The sequence below is a fragment of the Prinia subflava genome, chromosome 3 (assembly GCF_021018805.1).
Source record: "Prinia subflava isolate CZ2003 ecotype Zambia chromosome 3, Cam_Psub_1.2, whole genome shotgun sequence".
In the NCBI taxonomy this organism is placed as follows: Eukaryota; Metazoa; Chordata; class Aves; order Passeriformes; family Cisticolidae; genus Prinia; species Prinia subflava.
In genome coordinates, this window is record NC_086249.1 from 96,949,388 (window position 1) to 96,970,227 (window position 20,840).

At 41.0% G+C, this 20,840-nt stretch overlaps 1 protein-coding gene across 6 annotated transcripts in view; it reads right to left on the minus strand.

Annotated features, from left to right (window-relative positions):
• The window catches only part of DMD (dystrophin), a 978,378-nt gene that overhangs the window by 41,549 nt on the left and 915,989 nt on the right, over window positions 1-20,840 (minus strand). For all 6 annotated transcript variants that reach the window (XM_063392999.1, XM_063392994.1, XM_063392995.1 and 3 more), the window contains 5 exons: window positions 18,813-19,014; window positions 15,324-15,409; window positions 12,520-12,677; window positions 3,873-4,039; window positions 1,690-1,801 (listed from right to left, as the gene is read on the minus strand). In XM_063392999.1, coding sequence (XP_063249069.1) covers window positions 1,690-1,801; window positions 3,873-4,039; window positions 12,520-12,677; window positions 15,324-15,409; window positions 18,813-19,014 — 725 coding nt within the window. The remainder of the gene's footprint in view (window positions 1-1,689; window positions 1,802-3,872; window positions 4,040-12,519; window positions 12,678-15,323; window positions 15,410-18,812; window positions 19,015-20,840) is intronic.

A 20,840-nucleotide genomic window follows, 5' to 3' on the forward strand; every position in this document is an offset into this window, starting at 1 on the left:
CCTCAGTAATCTGTATTTTCAGGGATAACACAAACCTGCTGGACACTGCACTGCCGTGAGTCACTGCAGGCTGCGAGTGCGCATCGTAATCCTTTTTCATCTCTCTTTCCTCAAAGCACACTAAAAGTGTAGGAAAATAGTTGGAAGGTACTGGTTTGTGCACTCTGTGCACCACTCACAATCTCCCATGTCGTTTCTTAGCAAGAATAAGAGTGGCAAAGTGCAAAGCAAACCCGCAGTCAGTGCAGGAAGGAGGGGTCCAGCTGCAGGTGGAAAGAAGGTTCCCGGGGAGTCACTCACTCCCTCACCCTGCCTACGACTCGCATCACGGGATTCTGCTCTAGGAATGCCTGCAATGGAGAAGGCTGTTCAGACCTGCCCAGGCAGCAGCAGCGATTCCCTCTCACTTGTGCAGCAGTTCAGGCAAATCGCCCTCCCAGCAACCTCAGTCCCTGGGGGCCGGCGCTGCAAACCACAGCCAACAAATACCAACAGAGAGCCAGCGAACGCGCCCTGGCTGCCCTTGCAGAGACTCCCAGGAAATACTGCCACTGAAAGGAAAAAGCTGATAGATAATGCAAGCATCAGCCATAAGTTAAAACTAACAAAAATATTGGGCTTGCTTTACTATCATATTTTAGGGGCATAGATTTTTTCTCTCTTTTCTAGGTCTCTAAGAAAAGCTGAGAGTCTTCACTTCATTTTGGCCATGCCTTTTTGCTTGGATGAAGATTTAAAGACTGTTCATATAATTTTATGAGGCTAGCCCAAGTATCATTCTGATGCTTTATTTGCACCATTTATGACTACCAGCAGATGAAAGACTAGGAATAATCCTATCTCACGAGGAAGTGCTGGTCAGAGTGCCCTGCTTCAAGACCAACACAAGCAATGGCAAAGGCAGCTGGAAGCTCTATCTTGCTACGTGGTGAAAGTTTAACTTGAAAGTGCCTCTAATTTATGCCCCTTTGCACTGGTGCTGAGAGGCCAAAAAGCAAAAGGAGGACACTGAGAGAGAAATGCAGAATTTCCTCTGCCAGCTGTCAGGTATGAAAAACCCATTTATGCAAAACCAATCCTTTTGGGAGCCGTGAAAGAAGGGTGAAGACCCTCATCACACCATCACTGCAGCACCCTGTACGGAACACCCTGGCTTCTCCCCTTCAGAAATGAAATTTACTTTGCAACCATGAGAACTTCCCAGGCATTTTACATCACCAAGTGATCAGACAATACAAAGGTACCACGAAATAGTGAAGAACTTAAAAATGCAACCGTAGTGCTGTGGGGGAAAGCTAGTGAAGTGGTAACTAGATGAGGAAAGGAGAAAAAATCACACACTGATATGGAGAAAACCTTGGGACCCAAGATATGAATGAGTATTTGCACAAATCATGTGCTTCCAGGAGGATCCATAAAGTGAGCTATGGCACTGAACATGGAACAAGTCAGTAGCACACAACAATACATTACAACACAGAACTGTGAAAACAGTGAACTTCAGTTTACTTTAAACCATCCCTGACTAAGCACTGAAAATTGCTGGCATGTACAGTATATAAAATGAGATTTAATTATGGGGGAGGGAAGGAAAGCAGTCCTAATGCTTCATTATCTTGCACATAAGAAAAGAAGTTTTTCCTTTCTACATAAGGAGGGACAGTAAGGATCAGCAAAACAGCTACTTACTGGTGTGCAGTACTCCACCATGGGATAGTGCATTTTGTGACCCTTTGCAACGCGGCCGGAGAAGAAGCAGCTTTGGCAGATGTCATAGTTAAAGTGCTTTAAACTTCTGTACCTAAAAGAGGATAAAAAAAATTCATGGCTTTAGAGCTTTGTGTGTGACTGCTTTGTATCAGCCCATCAAGTTTGCTGTGTTAGTAAATTCTCCTGTGTGAGATGTCACACGGTGTGCAATGCCCAGCAATGCTCCTCTGCCCTGAGGGACAGGTACTGCTGCCTCAGATGTTTATCAAGGATCTCAGACTTCAAAAAAGGAATTCTTATACTGGACAACAGTGAAGATTTCTACAGATTCGCTCAGCTTTAACATATGAAAGACACTACCACATTCTTTTTGTTTCTATGACACTAACTTCACATCTTTTGTTCTTTATCATGATTCCTAAAACAGACTGCTCTCCAGGAGGAAAATTCAAGAAAGTAATGCTCTCTCAGCAAGTCAGTCTGGCAACCCCCTCGTGTCCTTCCTAGCACCTCTATAAAAACAATTTTTGTGCCGAGCATTCCATCCATGCAAAACTCCAAATGCACTTTTGGGCCATTATTTCATCTCATCAGCTCTATGAGGCAGCTAACTGTTGTATCTGCTGTGCTGAAGTGGTTGAAAGAGCCGGAGGCATTAGGGTTGTCTTGTTCCAAATACATGAAGCAGCTCAGCCACAACGACCTCAAAAGAACATTGTTTTACATGAACTGGGTGCACAGTATTAGCTTTCTAAAAGCCTTCCAATACAGTATCTTTTTGTCAAGTGTGTACACAGGGTGTCAATGACTTGCAAAGACAGAGAAAAAAATCTGTGACAGACAGATTCTACTATCATGATAATAGATTTGTTATATAAATTTAAGAGACAGATGAGATCAGTCAAGTAAAATTAGCCACAAACACAGAGCTCCAGTGTCTGCTTCCCCAGTTCTCAGTGTTCACAACAGACTATCCATTCACTTGCCATCCTTTGATATTTCCAAGGACTGCACTTTTCAATTCCACCTACTTGTCTTTGGCTGGTTTATACAAAACTGTGTAAGTAATACAGTAGTTCATAAACTGTATCTGGGAATGGGAAAATTAGACTTTGTGGATGTGTTGAATTACTCGCATCCAATCCACAGCTCTTCCTCAGTAATATTTATCACTTCCCAGTTAAGATATTCACAGAGAATAAAAAGCAAAAGGAAAAAACTTAGACCATTACAAGAACAGCCTCAGATTCAAAACAAAGCAATCAATACCTTCATAATTTCCCCCATTTCCTGCTGCCTGTGAAACTGTAGCAGAAAGCACTGCGCCACTAAATGCGTAAAAGCAACATTCATCTGCTCCCAGGTTAGAGCAAAATGATGCCTTTTTTGTGTAGCACTGCTTGCTGCCGTTATCTATCTGGGTTTTAGAAACAAAATTACAGAAAGCTCTTTGTAAACAAAATGGTAACATAGAAGGAGAAACGCCACTGGTAAAAGAAGACTGTGTGTAAATTGGGCAGAAACCATACAAAGCAGCTATTGCGAAGCAAAGTGATAAAACAAGTCTAGGCATAATTGCAAGTATTTACTTAGCCCTTAAGTGGCTTCTCAACAGGCACACCAAGACACAGCCATTTTACAACACAGTGACTTATTCATTGCCATAGTAACCACGGTGTCAATCCAGATGTTTAAATAGACCAGCAACATTTCTCCCACTCCAGGTTAATGTTCCACCAACATTGTTTTGCTGAGAAATGCACAAGTAGCTTTTACATGCCTGAGAATTTTCAAGGCACTTTCTTGCTTTATGCTATGACAGAAAGCAATTCATTAGGACCCAATTCAGAAAATGCAACTGCATAGAACACACTGAATGTAAGGCAAATTGTGTTAGCTGTGCAATCCAACAATGCTTTTGTTGAGGGATGGAAATACTGGGACACAGAGGAAGGGCCATAACTTAGAGATGACCATTGTCCTCTTCGAGTCTCACACACTGTACCCAGTCTAGGCGCCACTCTCCCTCCTGTTCCCATCACAATTATTTTTTCCAAGAACAAAATGCCTACAAAATGAAGCTCCTGATTTGCCTGGAATCAGGCAGAGCTCTCGATCCACCTGGCAAGAGCACACATGGCTGAAAGGGAGAGAGCACATACCTGAATCCAATAATGGGGCACTCCTTACAGATGTTACACTTGGCCTGGTGCTTGGCGGTCTCAGCAGCAGCCACCCTGTGCAGCACAGGCAGCCACACCATGGACTGTGGCTCCAGCCTCATCCAGTCCAGGAACAGGGCTGCTTCAATCTCTGGCTTGTTGTTGGCCTGCAACACAAGGGAAAAATGACAGGGGCTGAGCACAACTGATCTGTCTACTCACCAGCTAATTAACAGTTCAAGCTGTTAGCTTCCTGTCAGCTCCATATCCATGAATATACTCCAGCTTTTCCCCCAGTCCAACTATTCATTAAAAAAAATTAAACAAAAATAAAAAATCCCCAGGATCCTGCCTTCAAGCCAGGAACTGAAAACTATTATTAATATTTCAAACCTCTCTTTCTCTTATTCTCTCTATTACAATAGACAGCACTACCATGTACTTTGTCACAGAGAAATCATCCACTTACAGGATCACCTTTGATGCCTGATCTCACATTCCCTGTCTCTCTTATCTGAGCCTGAATAGCACTGCTTCTCACCTATTTTAAAAACTGTTATCCAAGCCCTAAAAATTGCATGTCTTTTGATCAAAATTCCTTTCTCCTTAACATCTTTCATTATCACACTGACCTTTCTTCATAATGCTCACATAAGGAAATCATTCAAATCTCTCTCAAGCCCGTTGTTGAACATGTAAACCCTCTTTCTCCTTAAATGCCTCAAACCCCCTCTTCTCATCAAATCTTCCTTAAATTTCCCATCACTGACTGCAAACACAATACGGTTCTGTCCCACAATATACGATTCTCATATTCCATTACATCCCACACCCATCTCTTTGCCAACAGCAGAAGAGCCTATGCTTCCCAGCACACCCATTGCTCTGCTGCCTTCCCATCCCATCCCATCCCATCCCATTCCATCCCATCCCATCCCATCCCATCCCATCCCATCCCATCCCATCCCATCCCATCCCATCCCATCCCATCCCATCCCATCCCATCCCATCCCATCCCATCCCATCCCATCCCATCCCATCCCATCCCATCCCATCCCATCCCATCCCATCCCATCCCATCCCATCCCATCCCATCCCATCCCATCCCATCCCATCCCATCCCATCCCATCCCATCCCATCCCATCCCATCCCATCCCATCCCATCCCATCCCATCCCATCCCATCCCATCCCATCCCATCCCATCCCATCCCATCCCATCCCATCCCATCCCAGTGTGACATTTCAGGTATCTCTTCCATGGGAACTTCAAGGCAGCTCAGTACAGAGCCAAATCCCATTGTGCCAGGCCCCATGCACCCCTGAAGAAATGATCCATAATCCCTACTCGAAGCACCCACAGTATGGAAAAAGAAAGCAAAGAGACAAAAGCCATGAGGAAATGGGACAGCAGTGATCTCTGTGCATAGGTAGAGGTCACACTGCACCAGCAGGCTGGACACTGCAAAGAACAGTGCAGAACAAAGGCAAGGAGCATCAAAAGGGATTTAAAGGAAAACAGTGGAATGACGGAGTCAGTGTTTAGAGGAAACAGCCCTCTGTCAGGCAGGGTGTCACAAAGCCTGCACAGAACTGGTTATCTGAGAACCTGGGAGATGGCTTCAGTGCTGAAAGCGAGGTGATGGATCCGGTGGGAACCCCAAGGGGCTCTGGTGGGAAGGGTGGGAGAAGGCAGATGTGCCTGCACAGTGAACAGTCCAAGTGATGAAGAGGGATAACATCGTGCTCTCTTGCTTTAAACCATCACTACATGTTAATTCCAATTCCTCGAGACATTTCCTTCCATGCTACCCACGGCAACAGCATATTTATGGTCTGAATATATCTAAATCCTCTGTTTTCCCTTTTCTCTAGGCTTTCAAATACAGCTCTCAGTGGGCCACTCTTTTATATTTTAAACTTCACAAGGCTGACTGTCTTCCTTTGTGGTTCCAAACCTATTTGAAGCATTTAAATAAATAATAAGCATTAATGTATCATGTACATGGACCAAGATGAATAGGGGATTGAGTGCTGAGGATTTTTATGCTTGCTCTCAGTTACTTCTGCAGTTTCTCATGAAATTTGAGTTTAGTAAAACCTAGCTAAAACCTTATCCTACTAAAAATGCTAGCAATGAATTTCAAGAATAAAATACCCCAACTCATCTGCAGGAGAGAGACCTATAGGGAAAACCAATTAGCTGTTGTTTTGTTTTTTGTTTTCTTTTAAATCTAACACTGTTTATAACCCAGACAAACAAATTAACTGATCAATATTTGAAGGCTAAGAAAAATGCAGTGTTTCAGACAGAAACCCACAAAAAAAAAGTGAAATACAAACCCTGTAATATGCCCTGAATAATGCACTGCATTAAAATTGACTTGAAATGCTGTTGCAATATTTTAGTTCTTTAGAAACAAAGATTCTTGGTCAGAGCTTCCTTCTTGAGATGCTTGTTTGGGAAACCATCCAACGATTCCTATGACAACACTTGGGATCCATATACATGGACTTCTAGTACAGTCAAAAATATCCTTTTTTGGATGTCTGGGCTAAAAACATCAAATAAGAACGTATCTACAGGTATTCAGATAAAGTCCTTCACAATTTGATATTCATGAAAGGATTATATTAAATGGCATACACACTGAAACAGTTCTGAAGCCTTCTGCATTAAACCCTAGTCCTCTGTTTTTTCATGTAGCTGCAGAATTTAGGAAGGCCCCCCAAAATAAAGAGAAAATCAAAAGCAGAGTAAAGTCCAGTCAACACTGGCCAGAGGATTTGTTCAGAATAGTGAATACTGCCTTCTGCCACAGTACATCAGTGAATTCAGTCGAATTAAATTAATTCTGGAACTCCTAAGTGAAAGGCATGTTTATAAAATATGACCATCTATATTTTCAGCTGGAAGGCAGGGCAATGAAGGGGCAGGGGAGAGGCTTTCCATGACTCACTCAGGGATCCAGCTTCAGCCAGCAACTACACTGGCAAACCATTACCCTGCCTAGCAGACTACACTTTCTATACAGAGGTCCTCTTAGCCTCAAAAAAAAAAAAAAAGAAATTAAGAGGATCTCTTTAATATACCATTCCTAATAGAAAAACATGAGGTGTACAGAAATGCTGCAGTGCAAGCTGCAGTCAGAATAAGAATGAGCTGCTCAAAGCACTGCTCTCCACTTGTAGCTGCTTTAAATTTGCAGGGAAAATGCTGCGGCAATGAAAGGCTTTCTGTAACACCCTAGATCTATTTTAATTTTGCAGTCACTGTCAATTGCCAGCAGTCCCAATAGCTGCCTACCCAGAGCTCCATATGGTGGCTGTACAAAACCTGTGCTCAGAGAGATTAGGTGCATTAAAATGTATCAGAACTGGTTCTGAATTATATTACATGAAGATTTAAAGCCACGTGGAGAAAAGCTGGTCAGGGTCACACAGTATAGGACAGACAGTTCTCAACTGTCTCCCGAGCTGCTATTACAATTTTTTTAATAATCTCTAAATCCAGTAAGGCAGCAGCTGAAGATTTTACATACGGGAAAAAGGCTGAATTCATACAGTTCATATCTGAAGCAACAAGATCAAGCTGTAAAGAATATTAATGGTTCTTCTCTTGAACACATTTCTGTGCATCTCCCAATTTTTATGGTAATAACAGAGTGAATCATAAAGTAAAATTCATTAAGGCCTTTCCAGCTTACAAGTAACAATTTGTTATGGAGGACATTCAAATTCATTATGTTCCAGACATCTGTTTTTCAGTATTTATTCTGCAGAAACAATGGGGAAATAGGAAGTTGGGTGGTGCTAGCATCTTTATGCAATACTTGGGAGATGAGTTTTTTGTTCTTCCCTCCCTCTTCCTCCAGCTAGTAGTTGAAAAAATATCTTATGCTGTATTAACCTTGTCTGTCCATAACAGGAAATATGCTACAAAATACATTTGGGAATTTAGATGAACAATGTGGTGTGCTTCTGGACTGAGTCAGATAATACAGCAGAAATAACTGATAACATTTCTGATTAGCTATATTCTGTTTATATGCAGTGTAGGAAATTGACTGGAAAGAAATTAACATTCTTAACTTAAGGGTGTTTTTCAGCCTGGGTGGAAAGCTTTACATTAGCAAATATTGTTTTGGACAAACCAAACTGAGGGATGAGATTCTTAAGGCTTGTTAAAGTCTAAAAATGCAGAGCAGCCAGTAACAGCAACCCTGTCTCCCCAGAGTCAGCCCTAACCCTGTTCACCCTTGTCTTCCACTCCTGCATTACACTTGATTGCACTGACTGCGCCAGTCAATGTTTTTAGTGCTGTGGCAAAGAATAACAAAATAAAATAACATGAAGCCAGAAGTGAATTACTGTAGTTTTATATGATCCACACTTGAACACCATCTTCTGATCCCCATTCCCTAAACCATTTTAAAATAGCTTTTGAAAGCACTTCACTTGTAGGACTCTTCAAGACTGCCTCCAAAGTCAGGCACAGGTTCACAAAATCCTGCTGAAATAAAACCAGGATTGCTACTTTATGACATTTACAGCACAGCAGCTTGAAGAAGGATTTGCTAGTTCCCTTTAGCCAGCTCTCTCTTGTCAGAGCCAGGAGCAGAAGAAATATCCTATGAATAGAAACAAGGGCTGCCTGAATCTCTTAAAAGAGATCAAGTCCCTCAATAGTAACATTGCACTTGTAAGTTATTTTCATACATATTTTCAGACTTGTATATATAACTATATATAGTTATTTGTATGCAGTAATGGTATTTCCTAACCGCTCAAAAAATAAAAGCAATAAACAATGCCTCAAGAAACAACTGTCCAACCAATTCAAATCACAGCATTTATGGCCAAAGTCACTTTCAGGGCCCTGGCCCAGGATCTGTAACACTCAAACACCACCTAAAACGACTAACAGCTCTATTTTGGGTTTTATTTGCCTGAGTAAATACACCAGATTTGGATACACTTCCATGGTTTTAGAAAGCAGGCTGATCTTGCATTACCATTGACCAAATACAAATCTAGTAGTGAAGACTATGTAATACAGAATATTAAAATAATTTGCTTCATCAAGGTAAAGCAAAACAAGGTTTAAAATACATGTATGAGTTAATGGCACATATTTTACTACTCCTTAGTTTAATCTGTTCTAGTTTTTAATACCAAGTACTCTAATTCAAGTGTAACCTTGAAAGAAAGTATACTTAAAGCATTTTATAACCAAGAACCAACTAGCCAACATTTGACTGAGAAATGGCAAGGGACATTTTCATCTGAGCTGCACTCTGCTCTCTCATCACATTTCTTCAAGTCCCAATGTCACAGTATCTCATCCAAGGCAGTGATGTGAATTCCTAGGTCCTGTTTACACTATATGAGGAAAGCATATTAATAATTTTCCACTGCGATTAAAACCGTGCGTCCTTCACTCCATATCATTTCCCTATCCTGTTTACTTAAAAAACGTACTCATCACAGAACTAAAAGGAAAGTCCTTTCACACTGCAGCAACACTGAATTCACTCAATTTTTCATGGATCTGTAGATTGCTTTGATGCATTCTGAGCTTAAGCAGAACTATACAGTCTTCAAGTGGTCACTGGATTAAGCTCTTTGCTCTCTAAACTTGAAAGTACTTTTTCTTAAAAATCTCAAAGCAGAAATTACACACCCTGCCCCAAATAGGAAAGATGAGTCCCATGATATCTTTCTCCTCCCAACAACTTCTCCCAGCACCTTCCTGCAAATGAAGAAAACTACAGAAAGCACAAGTCAGTGCTGTGGGAGTGAGAAGTAGCAGGACTGGAGCAGCAGCCTCGGGAGAAGGGGACCCAATTCTCAGGAGCAGAGGTGTGCAGCAGGCAAGGCTGCTGCCAAAAGCAGGGCTGGGCTCCTCCCTGCCCAAACCTCATTCCCAAGGACTTGCTCTTCAGAAAGCAGGAGAGATTTCCCCTGCTATCACTGGGAACAGCAAACATCCCCTTTTTCTGCTGCTGTGCAGACAGACAAGGCCGTTGCCAGGGCACCTAACCTAAGGGAGCTGGGAGAACCATTTCTGAAGCACACAATAGTTGCGACTCTGACATGACTGCAATTATATTGCTGGCTTTTCATCACCAAAAAGAAAGAAGAAAAAATGGAAGAAAAAACCACAAAACTAAAGAAAAAGCATTCCTCAACGTGGGTGTACAAAGAAAGACTTAAATTAATTTCCATGCAGTAATGTAAACTATGAACCCCCACGATACTCTTCAAAAATGAATTATCTCACTCCAGTAAAGGAGGCTGCTGGGAGCAGCAGTTGTGCCTGGCTGTCCAGCTTTTCCAGCCTCTCTGTTTCCTGGGCTGCTCTGTGTTCTCCCCCACCACCACTCTGTGCTTGTCTCCCAGCCTCTGGATCCTGGTGCCCACCATCCTACACAGAAAGGATGTCTCAGTGTTCCCCTTCTCCCTTTCTCATGGAAAGTTCTTATCTCTTTCCCCATCTCCATTCCTGGCTGCTCCTTTCTTTCATGCCTCATTCTACCCACACTGTCTCCTTCACCACTATTATTCTTACTGCTGGTCTTACTGTCATTCCCTAAGAGTCATCCTTATTTTCCCCTCCTTAGTTCTTTCTCCTTCGTCTTGTTTGGATTTCTGCTGCTCTCCCTAGGATTCCATCCCACCTATTCCTCTATCTCCCCTCCTTGTCTCAGCCCCCTCCCCCTTTCTGTCCCTCCTAGATTGCCTGTTCTACTTTAGCCCAGGTTGGAAACCAACTCTGGGTTTGCACTCTGAGAGTTAAAATGAAGCTTCATCCAGAGGAAAAAAGACATTCCTCCTATTTCTGCTAAGAAGAAAATCTATTTTTCAGTGCAGTTAAGAGAAGGAAACCTCAGGTTTCCTGATGTTCTGATTTCTGAGCATGCCAAAGGTTGTGTCCAGCTGTGCTTGGCCTGTTCCTAGAAATGCCCACAGCTGGATGTGGTACAACGTTCAGCCTGCTGGCATGTCTTCATTTCTAATGACAACATTGCTAACTCATTTTGTTCAAATAAACAGTTATCACAAAATCACAGAATCACAGAACCACAGGATAAGCTGAGCTGGAAGGAACCCACAAGAATCACTGAGTCCAACGCCCAGACCTGCACAGGACCATCTCCAAGAGCCTTCCTCCTACTTTAAAAAAAACGGATTTGGTGTGTTTCATCACTGTGATTTTCTATTGTTTTATTCCACACAGAATGGCAGCCCTCTTTAAAAAAACCTATGGTTTGCCTGATTCTGAGGTCACTTTCCTTATCAGTTTCCCAACGGTGTTCTAAAGTGCTGTTGACATTCACTTGGGAAACCGACAGAATCCAGTGTGTCCTCATTTCTGAGCAAGGTCATTTGTACAAATTTTTTACCATGGATTTGCTGCATAATCATTTTGTGTTGGTGTCACTTGAAAGCCCAACACAGTAGTCAAGGCTTGAAAACACCAGCAGGGTCTAACACAGCTACCAACATTACTGTGCACAGTTTATCAGCATGAGTTATCCACCCAGGACACAGCCCTGTAAAACACTCATTATGAGATGGTATCAAATACAGATTAGAATTATAAAAGGTCAAGACATGAATGACAGAAACAGTAAAATGTAAATCCTGTAGAATTAATCTGTTAAAGGAAATGTCAAAAATACAGAAAGCAAATGTCCCATAACAACTGAAGTTTGTGGTGATTTCAGAATTAGGTTCTTTTCATAGTCATTGTGTGTAAGCAGTCTACTTCCAAGCATTAATATTCATTGAAAACACTTGCTGTGTTTTGCTTACTACAGAACTGAAACTACAACATAATGAAACTTGAGCAGCAGGCAAAAAAGCAAACAACTCCCCCCTTCCCCAAGCAAACAAAAAAATCCCTCAGGGACAGTGTGGAGATGGGAAAAGAGCTTTCTTCCATTGTAATGTAGAAGATGCATTTAGAGTTAATCACAGACCATACATTACCTCCCCTCCTCTACCTTTTCATTAAGCAGCTGTCCTCATCTTGTACATTCTGCTGCTAGTTATGATGAGGATGTATAATTCCCTTAACTATCTTCTTCCCCAGATTAAATAATTTACAAGTTTGAAAAAGAGCCTCCAGTTTGCTGTGTATTCCTCAACAGACAGGACAGGAATTCTTTCAGTACTCTTTATAAGGAAACTGGTTTGACCCATTCAAGGAATGGAAGGAGCTCACTGAGCACTCCTTGCCCCTAGACAGCACTGCAGGCAGCCGCCTATCGCTCCCCTGGGCACCTGCCTGTCACTGGTATGTACATGCCCAAAATTGAGATAAACCACTGCTGTTCACCTACACAGCAGCAATAAACAGTTATCTACTGCTGGGCAACAGAAATCTGTAACGCCAGGAGCTGCTGCAACAAAGCCTTACAGTGTTTGCAGGGCTCAGCTCCCACAGAAACCCCAGTGACAATTATTTGCTCTCTGAGCTAATTCAAACACACCTCGTCAAAGGAAACAGTCATATGCCAGTGGCCACTACCATCACAGTACCCTAACCCTCACCCCAGGTTTTCAACCCTCCTTGGAAGTACAGCTGAGCTCAACACAAAACACCAGCTGGGAAATTCCGAGCCAGCAGAACATGAACTTACGAACTGAAAGCAGCTCCTGACGCTGGGCTCGATGTTGCTGCCGCCGAAGGAGGCCACCTCCCCCAGCTGCCGGGGGATCTGGATGGAGTCGTGCAGCAGCAGCCCCAGCCGGCGCTGGTCACAGAAGCCAGTGGAACTTGCCACTTGTTTGAACAGGTCTGCAGGAAGGAGAAGGACACCAGAGGTCAAGCAGCGCTACCAGGATGTGCCAAGTAGCCCAGATCCGCGTCGTTTCCAAGGCTCACGGATGTGCTCAACCGCCTTGGAGGACGTGAACACAAACCTGACTACCTGGCTGCTTCTTTTCACATGAACACTGGGGTCTTTCTGTGAAATGTGAGTCTAGTGGGGATTTTTAATAGTGTTACTGGCTTGTACCTGGGAACAAAGGCCACTCTAACACAGCACCTGGGTCATTACTGGTAATAGAGGCAGCGACTCTACAACACAGCTAACTAAACAGCAGGATCTTCAAGCCACAACACAGATGTCTTAAAAATAATATTTAATGGTAGAATAATTTCATACAACATAGAGCACCTTTTCAAGCCTTAGACACATACAACTTAGATATAACGTATAACTTTCATACAACATAGAGCACCTTTTCAAGTCTTAGATACATACATACAACTGAGAGAATCCATTTCTCTCCCAGATGAGTTAAAATGATAAACAAGAGCGCCCTAATTCTGATATATGATGATCTTTTAATTCAAGAGAATTTCTAAAATAAAAGAAAGAAATTACAGTACGGCAGAACCTGCCATCCATCAGAAATTTTAATATCAAATTAATTTTTCGCTTCTGAAGTGAAATATCATTTGAAGCCATATTCTGTTATTGTATCATTCTAGAGAAGAATCCTTACAGGATAGAGTTATTATCCCTTCATAAGCTCAATTTAATTTGGTGGGAATTAATTATACTACATATATATTGAGGAGGTGATAGAATTCATAGTAGAAAGAAAAAACAGGTTATCATGAAATGAAACTTATTTTGCAACATCTCTGTTGACAATACATTACTTGAATAAATTCTTACTTTTTGACAGTTAAAAAAAAGAGAGAGCAAAATAAGACTAGAATAAAATAATGCTCTTTTTTTTGGAGTCACTTTAATATTTCACCCAGCACCAGGGATACAATTATAAAGGCGCTTCAGCACTGCTTGAGATAACTTTCCTAGCACTGCTTTCACACCTGTTTTCTTCCAAAGGAATAAAAGAACAGATAGAGAAAGGATTATTTTTTAATTACATGAATTTCACTCCTTCAAAGTCTAGTTTTATAATGAATAATTCTGGGATGAATGCTTCCATCACCTCTGCAAGCCTTAAGACTTGTGCTCTAGCACAACCAGCTCTGCTCTGCTGCACAAATGAGGTAAATAACTGTAAGGGGTGCAAGTCCTTGCAGACTTGCAGCAATACTAATGCAACTGCACTACAATCTCAGCATAGATAGCACAGGCAGACCACAGCATGACAGACACAATTCCTTCCTCTCCCTATTCAGCTTTCAATTTCCCCGTCATTTAAACATTAAGTGTCCTCAGCAAGGTTATAGGACACTTAATAGGTTATGCATTACTGTGCACACACACTGCAGGAGAATCTAAAATATGAATAAATGTTTTTCTTTGTAACTTTGATAATCTTCAATGAAATATCATTTTGAAAAATATCTGTACTGAGTAATTTTCTTAAAAGATTTTCTGAATACTTTTTCTTAACACCCACATGAAACATCTAGAAATCTAAACTGTGACATTCATTGTGATTGCCCTAAAATCTGATCCAATTATACATTGTCATGCACAGACCCTGCTGTTGGTACTGTCTGTTTTCTCCTTAGAGTTCTTCAGCTTGCATTAGTAGAGAATAAAATGATAACAATTGATGAAGAATGGCTATGGTATTGGGTCAAACCCTAAAGGTTGGATTTCAGTGGTATTTTGAAGTGACACCAGTTAATTCAACAAGAAAGTTACTCCTGAGAACTACATTTGTGAGTCCTTTTCAGGATCCTAGTCTCATTAGTGAACTGACTCATTAGTCAGGTAAAACTAAGACTGCAAGTGGATTTTTTTCAAGTATTTCCTCTCTTAAAATATGCAAAATTTGTACACCTTTAATATTTATTCATTAAAATTTATTTATTTAAAGGTAGCAAATATATTTAAACACAATGTACATAAAAAGACTGACCACAATGTGGGAATCATTTTAAAAAGTTAATATATTTGAAAATAGTGCAATGCAAGTGTCCTGTAGACATGCATTTTTGTGTATAAAGGTGTGTTGAACCAGTGGTCTCCAAAGAGTTTCTTGTGCCTTAGAGAGTGTTCAAGACAATCTATTAGGGTGCAGTAAAGAAATACTTTTTGTACAGATAATAGATTAAATTGAAAATTTCGAAATAGTTTTTATTTTATCTTTATCACATCCTTCCTAACGTTCTACTTTTGGTATGCTTTATAATGCAGACAATACATTAGTACAGTGGTACATGTACATAATTTATCAATAATACACATCTATTGGAGGTGCATGGTCAAAAATGTTTCTGCTGGGAGGGATGTGATCAAAAATGTTTGGCAACCACAGTGCTAAATTACCTAAAACTACAGAGAACAAATAACTTAGAAGTACAAGGTGAAACAAATTAACACACTTTGCACCTGCAATATCTAAAATAATGTCTCTGTATGCAATGTAAATGTTTATTCGATAAATAAACAAGAGGAATAAAACAGGAACACAAACATAAGGTAAACCCAAACTAATTACATCGACTTACATCTGTATTTGTCTTCCAGGTGTGCTTTACAAAGGGATACGACACCAGTTTTGAAAGATAAGACACGGATCCTTCCTGTTCGACCCCTAATGGGAAAGAAACATTGGCTGATAATACAACCCATTCATGTCATAATTGGTTTACTATTACCAAGTTCACTGCAGTACTGTAATCTTCATAAATTAAATCTTACAGAGAACACTCGAGCTGGATGGTTAGTAGTTAAGCTGGAAATTAAAAACAAAACATTGCTGTGGCTTCACAGGCATAGCTGGACTGCACTGTGCTGCTGTATCAATGCTACCCAAAATGGTCTCGATTGGAAATAACTACTTGCCTCCTTTTTTATGAAAAAAGTGAGTAAAGGGACTTTACCCTATGCTTGCTTGAACAGGCTTCTCTATGAACTGCTGCTGAGTGACTCTTAGAGGAGATGAGATCCCTGAGAGAGCAGCAAACCAGTCCTTTTGCCAAGGACAATATAGCTTCACTTCCACCATTAATCCCATGCAGCAGAAAGCCTTACTTATTGCCTGCCAGCCCTGCCCTGACTTGCCTGAAAAGGCAACAGGGAGCCAAGCACGGAAAAGCAGCCCCTGCCAGCAGTGTGCAGCGACAGTGACACTTGTGGTATGTTTAGGTGAATGATAAAGCCTGCCTAGAAATCCTGCCAGGCAGGCAGGCTGTGCAGTTATGCCATTAACACCTTGGTGTGGTTTCTAAGCTCCTCCTCGCAGCGCTCAAATCTCTCCTGTGCAGTGCCAAGGGGCTGGGACACTCCAACTGCTGCCTGTCAGCCTCCCCCTCACGCTCACTCCTGCCTCGTAACGTGCCCACATTACTACTTTTGCCTTCTAATGTGACAGTGAGAACAACATCCTCCTCTGAGCTGCAGGCGACGCAGTGACAAACCTTCACATCTTCTCTCAGTCATCTGCCTTAACTCAATTTACTTCCAATCGCTGCCTTCCCCCCCAGACTTTTGTTTCTGATAGCATTTCAAATACGTAACATCTATTGCAAACAAAGACATACACAAAACAGGAAGCCAATGCCTAAACCTAACATTTTTGAAGCAGGGCCTTATCAACAGCTCTGAAGCGTCACCAGTAAGGCCCCCACTGGGAATAAGATAAATCATGTAGAGGCAGGCCATAGGCACATCAGGCTGCACCACAGGTAAAGAGGCATGTGGTCTTTTTAATCCTATGAAAGAGCTGAGGAGCCAGCAGTGCTCATTTACCCGCACATCTCCCCTGCAAACCCTATAAAAGGTACAGACAGAAACCTGTGGACAAAGCCAAGTTCAGCATTGGCAGCTTTTCATCAAAGAATCTTGCGTTTTTCATCATGAATAAGCATTTCTAGTTTACCTATGCTTTCCACACTCTGGTCCTCTTACTCCTCTCCCTCAAATCTTTTCCAAATTAATTATCATCTGTGCCCTGAGAAACTCCTCCTGATGAATACCAGAGTCATGCAAATTATACAAGAGAAGAATATAGATAATGATTGCTCTGCAAGGCAATTAAATTGAAACTTGTACGAATCATGAGTTGTTCAGTTCACTCTCCTCTCCTCCCAAGTCAAACCAATAATTTAGCATGCTACTGCAAATGAGCATGAGTGACTGATCAATTAAAACAAATCCGAAATGTGCTGGATTTGCAGAGCTGTACCCATAATTAGATCAGTCATTGACTGTGAATTTGATTAATATCTTTACAAATGACAGTTTTCAATTATAAGAAAAGTAAAGATGCAGTACATTTAATTAAACGTCTCCGGGAGCGCTGTGCACTTTGGTTGATCTCTGCCTATTAAGTTTACAATGAAAACTAAACACACGTAACCCCAGGGTCACCTCTCTTACCGGTGTAATTCCAACTTGAATTTTGGTAAAATAGCTACAAGCTTTCCTCACACATAAAACACCTCTGTGTCCCATTGTGCCCTGCAATACGCAGCTCCCCAGCATACCTAGGGAATTGCCTGGAGGCAGATAATTGTAATTTCTAATGTTTTACTTGCAGCACAGTGCAACATAAAGAAAGCTCGACTAGACATGGCTAGTGCACATGTCACATGTCAACTGGACAGTTCAGCTTAGGAGCAGCCTGTGAAATAAACTTTAGTTCCCTCTCTGCCTCTTATGTGACTGATAAGATTAATATCCCTAGCACATGTTTTGTTTTCACTAACTGGGAGCCTTTCTCTAGATGTTATTTATTGGTTCATGGTAACTAAGAAGTGAATCACTGTTCTGTGAAAGCCAAAGCAGATTAAACAAATAAAACCTGTCTCTTGAATGAACATAGCCCCATTCCCTAGTACTGGTATGGTAAAAGAAATATAATGTAATCTGGGTAATCCACTTCATAGGATGCTGCAGCTGCTGCAGGGGATGTCACAAAAAACTGACTTATTGGAGGTGATCCTTCAGGAAGACATGATCTGTACAAATCTGTACTTATTTTTTGCAGGTGATCACTGAAGCTTCACTGCTGTGACAAATGGTGGATGGAAGAACAACGTTATGGCCCTATAACAATAGTTATGAATGTTTCCATTGACAGTTTGAACAATGGTTCAAAATGTCAATGAATATACAGTAATTGTCCCATGACCTTCCAATCCTATAAGCAAATGTTTATTCTGTCACAGTAATGAGCATGTCTGCCTGAAAGTGGCTGATAAAAACCTTAAAAACACAAATAAAATACTTCCACTGACTTTTTAAAAATTAAATTCACCAAATACAAATATAATGGCTTATTCTAAAATGAGCTTACAAACGTATGTTCAAACTTGCCTAGGCATTACGAGCAGCATCATTAACTCAACTTAAAAGGAATACCCATAAATTTTCTTCAGGTATATTTAGTCTGTTATGTTTATATTGATGGGTACACTTTTTAAAATTAATTTTTGAATTAAATATTTCTCAAATTCTCCTACAGCTACGGGTTGTAAGCACATTAGACAAGAGATGACCCTCTTTCATCTTTGAAAAAGAATGACAGATTGAAAGCTACAGAAAATTGACATATTTGAAAAGGTTAAACATTCTGAGGCATAAACGGGCAAGACTTTATACGGTGTTTACTCTGTTGCTTCTTGATAATTTTTTTGAATTTCTTTACCAAAATAAATTAAAAAGCCATGTAAAGTCATGACCTACTCTGGACAGGCATGCAGTCGCAGAATTGGTCTAAACACAAAAATCTGCTTAAAAAGTTGTTTTCCAGCTCTTTAATTGCACAGCTTAATAAATCCAAGATTGTATGCCTAACCAAGTGCTACACTGATCCTGCTAAATGCAGCCATTAAACCATTAGGTTTATTAAACCTTCACTTCAACTACCCTTTTTTTCAGCTCCAAGCCACCCACGCTATAACGAGGCCAACAGCTCAAGACACCTTCCCCCTCCCCTTCTGCTACTGGGACAGCTTCTGGAGCTTTCCCATGTCCTGAGTCCCCACACATACGTGTCGTAGACATTCAGAAGCCAGTTGAGGCACATGTCCACACAGAGGGGAACGTTGACCAGGTTGTTGTGCTCTTGCTCCAGTCGATCGTAAATGGTGGTCAGGCAGTTAATGATCTGCAGGATGTCCATTGGCTGGTCGTTCTGTTTGAGGTTGTGCTGGTCCAAGGCATCACAGGCAGCAGACAGACTCAGGAGATCCACTGTGGGAATAAATACACACCCATGAAGAGGGGCGAGAAACAGTGGCTGTATTACCCACACCCAAAAAGTAAACAGAGCACTGTACTTGGCTTATGTGCCTGGCCAGAGGATGTAAAATGTCCTCTGAAAGTCACATGCAAGACTGGTTTCAGGACTCCTACAGATGCACTGTTATTTAGCTGTGGCCTTAGAGACCAGTGTGTGTCTGTTTCATTTTTAGCTGTAAAGTACTTATTATGCTCTTGGGTCCTATGGACATATTACACATAAATTACTGTGCAAGTAAAATGCAAGTAAAAATTATGTATTTCATGCTTTATGTTTTTACAGATAGGCTAATTTTTGGATCACCAAATGTGCTCTCACCACAGCACAGATCATCAGCTTTCCTGAGATGCATTGCCCATTTCTTAGAGAAGTCGAGCAATCTTAACAGAACCAAACTCCACATGGAATATGCAAACAAATCAGAGCTGAACTGTGATTAACCTCCCTGTTACTTTTCCCCTAGTGAGGCCAGTGAAAAGAAGGTTCTGGAATCACTAAATGCCCTGTTTCAATATTTACTAATTAAATGTATCAATTTTTAATTCTGAAGAGCATTTATATTTACATACACCTCTATGGCATTACAGAGTAAGATATGTTTAAACTTATTAGCCAACATGCAACAGAGTTTTTTGTCACAGACACTTAAAAACTTGATTTTTGTTCCAATTTAAGTCAGTTGCATTTTGAAATGTAGATGTCCAGGGCAAAACTGAACTTGCCTTTCTCAGCTCTTAACGTCTCCAAACCTACATCACCACGCAACATCACACTTAGGGCACACAAAATTATGGGATGTTGGTTTACAAAGTAAGGCAGGAATAATGCTTGATGAGGATCTTCCTGCTGCCACAGGAAAACACTTTGTAACTCCTTGCAGTGAATTTCCAGGGTGTGAGCAATGGGGATGTTAAAGCCCAGATGCTGTTAATCCTGCTCATACTATGAGCAGTCAAAGTGCAGCACGGTGCAATATGACCCAAGGGAGTAGCACCTGGTCCAAAATTAACTGTCCAAAATTATCCAGAAAATTCTTCACAAAACTGGGAAATTAACTGACTCAAGTGCAAGACCAGTTTTTCTCTCATTGGAATAAAAAAATGTGCTTTCTTGAGTTCTGAGGAGCAGCATCTCTTCATAATGTCAAAAAAACCCACGCCCACCTCTTTAATGAGCAGAAGTTAAATGCAGAACATCATAGAAGAATTTTTTTAGAACTTGATCCTGTTTAAGGGCCCATTTGGCAAATTCACACTTGAGTATCCTATTTTACCCAGGATGAAACTGCCCCTTTGATGTCCTAGTGGGAGATGAGAAATACTTTAGCTGCCCACAGGGCTGGTTTGCTGCTGCTTGGACAGTACACTGGGATTTTGTAATTGCCAGAAGAATTTCAAGAGTATATATTTCATTGGAAATCAATAGGGACTTACTTCTGCTACTAAATCCCTTAAGCTCTTCTGAAAATTTTGTCCTCTGGGCCTAACATACCTAGTGCTAGAGTGAATAAGGAAACCTTGGAATACTATCCCTATTATTACATTAAAATATTTAACTTTGAGTCCAATATTTTGTGCAGTCTTTCATTGGAGTTTTAGGGGTTTTTTCTCATTAGCATATAGACATTTATTAAAATAAAGTATTTTGGAATATTATGTTTAAGCTACTAGCATAAAAAAGACAGCTATGCTAAGGTAAGTGTTATATCCTGCAAAAGTATCAGACCTGTTCCTGAGTGTCTCAGAAAGATGTTTTTCTTCTAAGAATTCATTAGTCA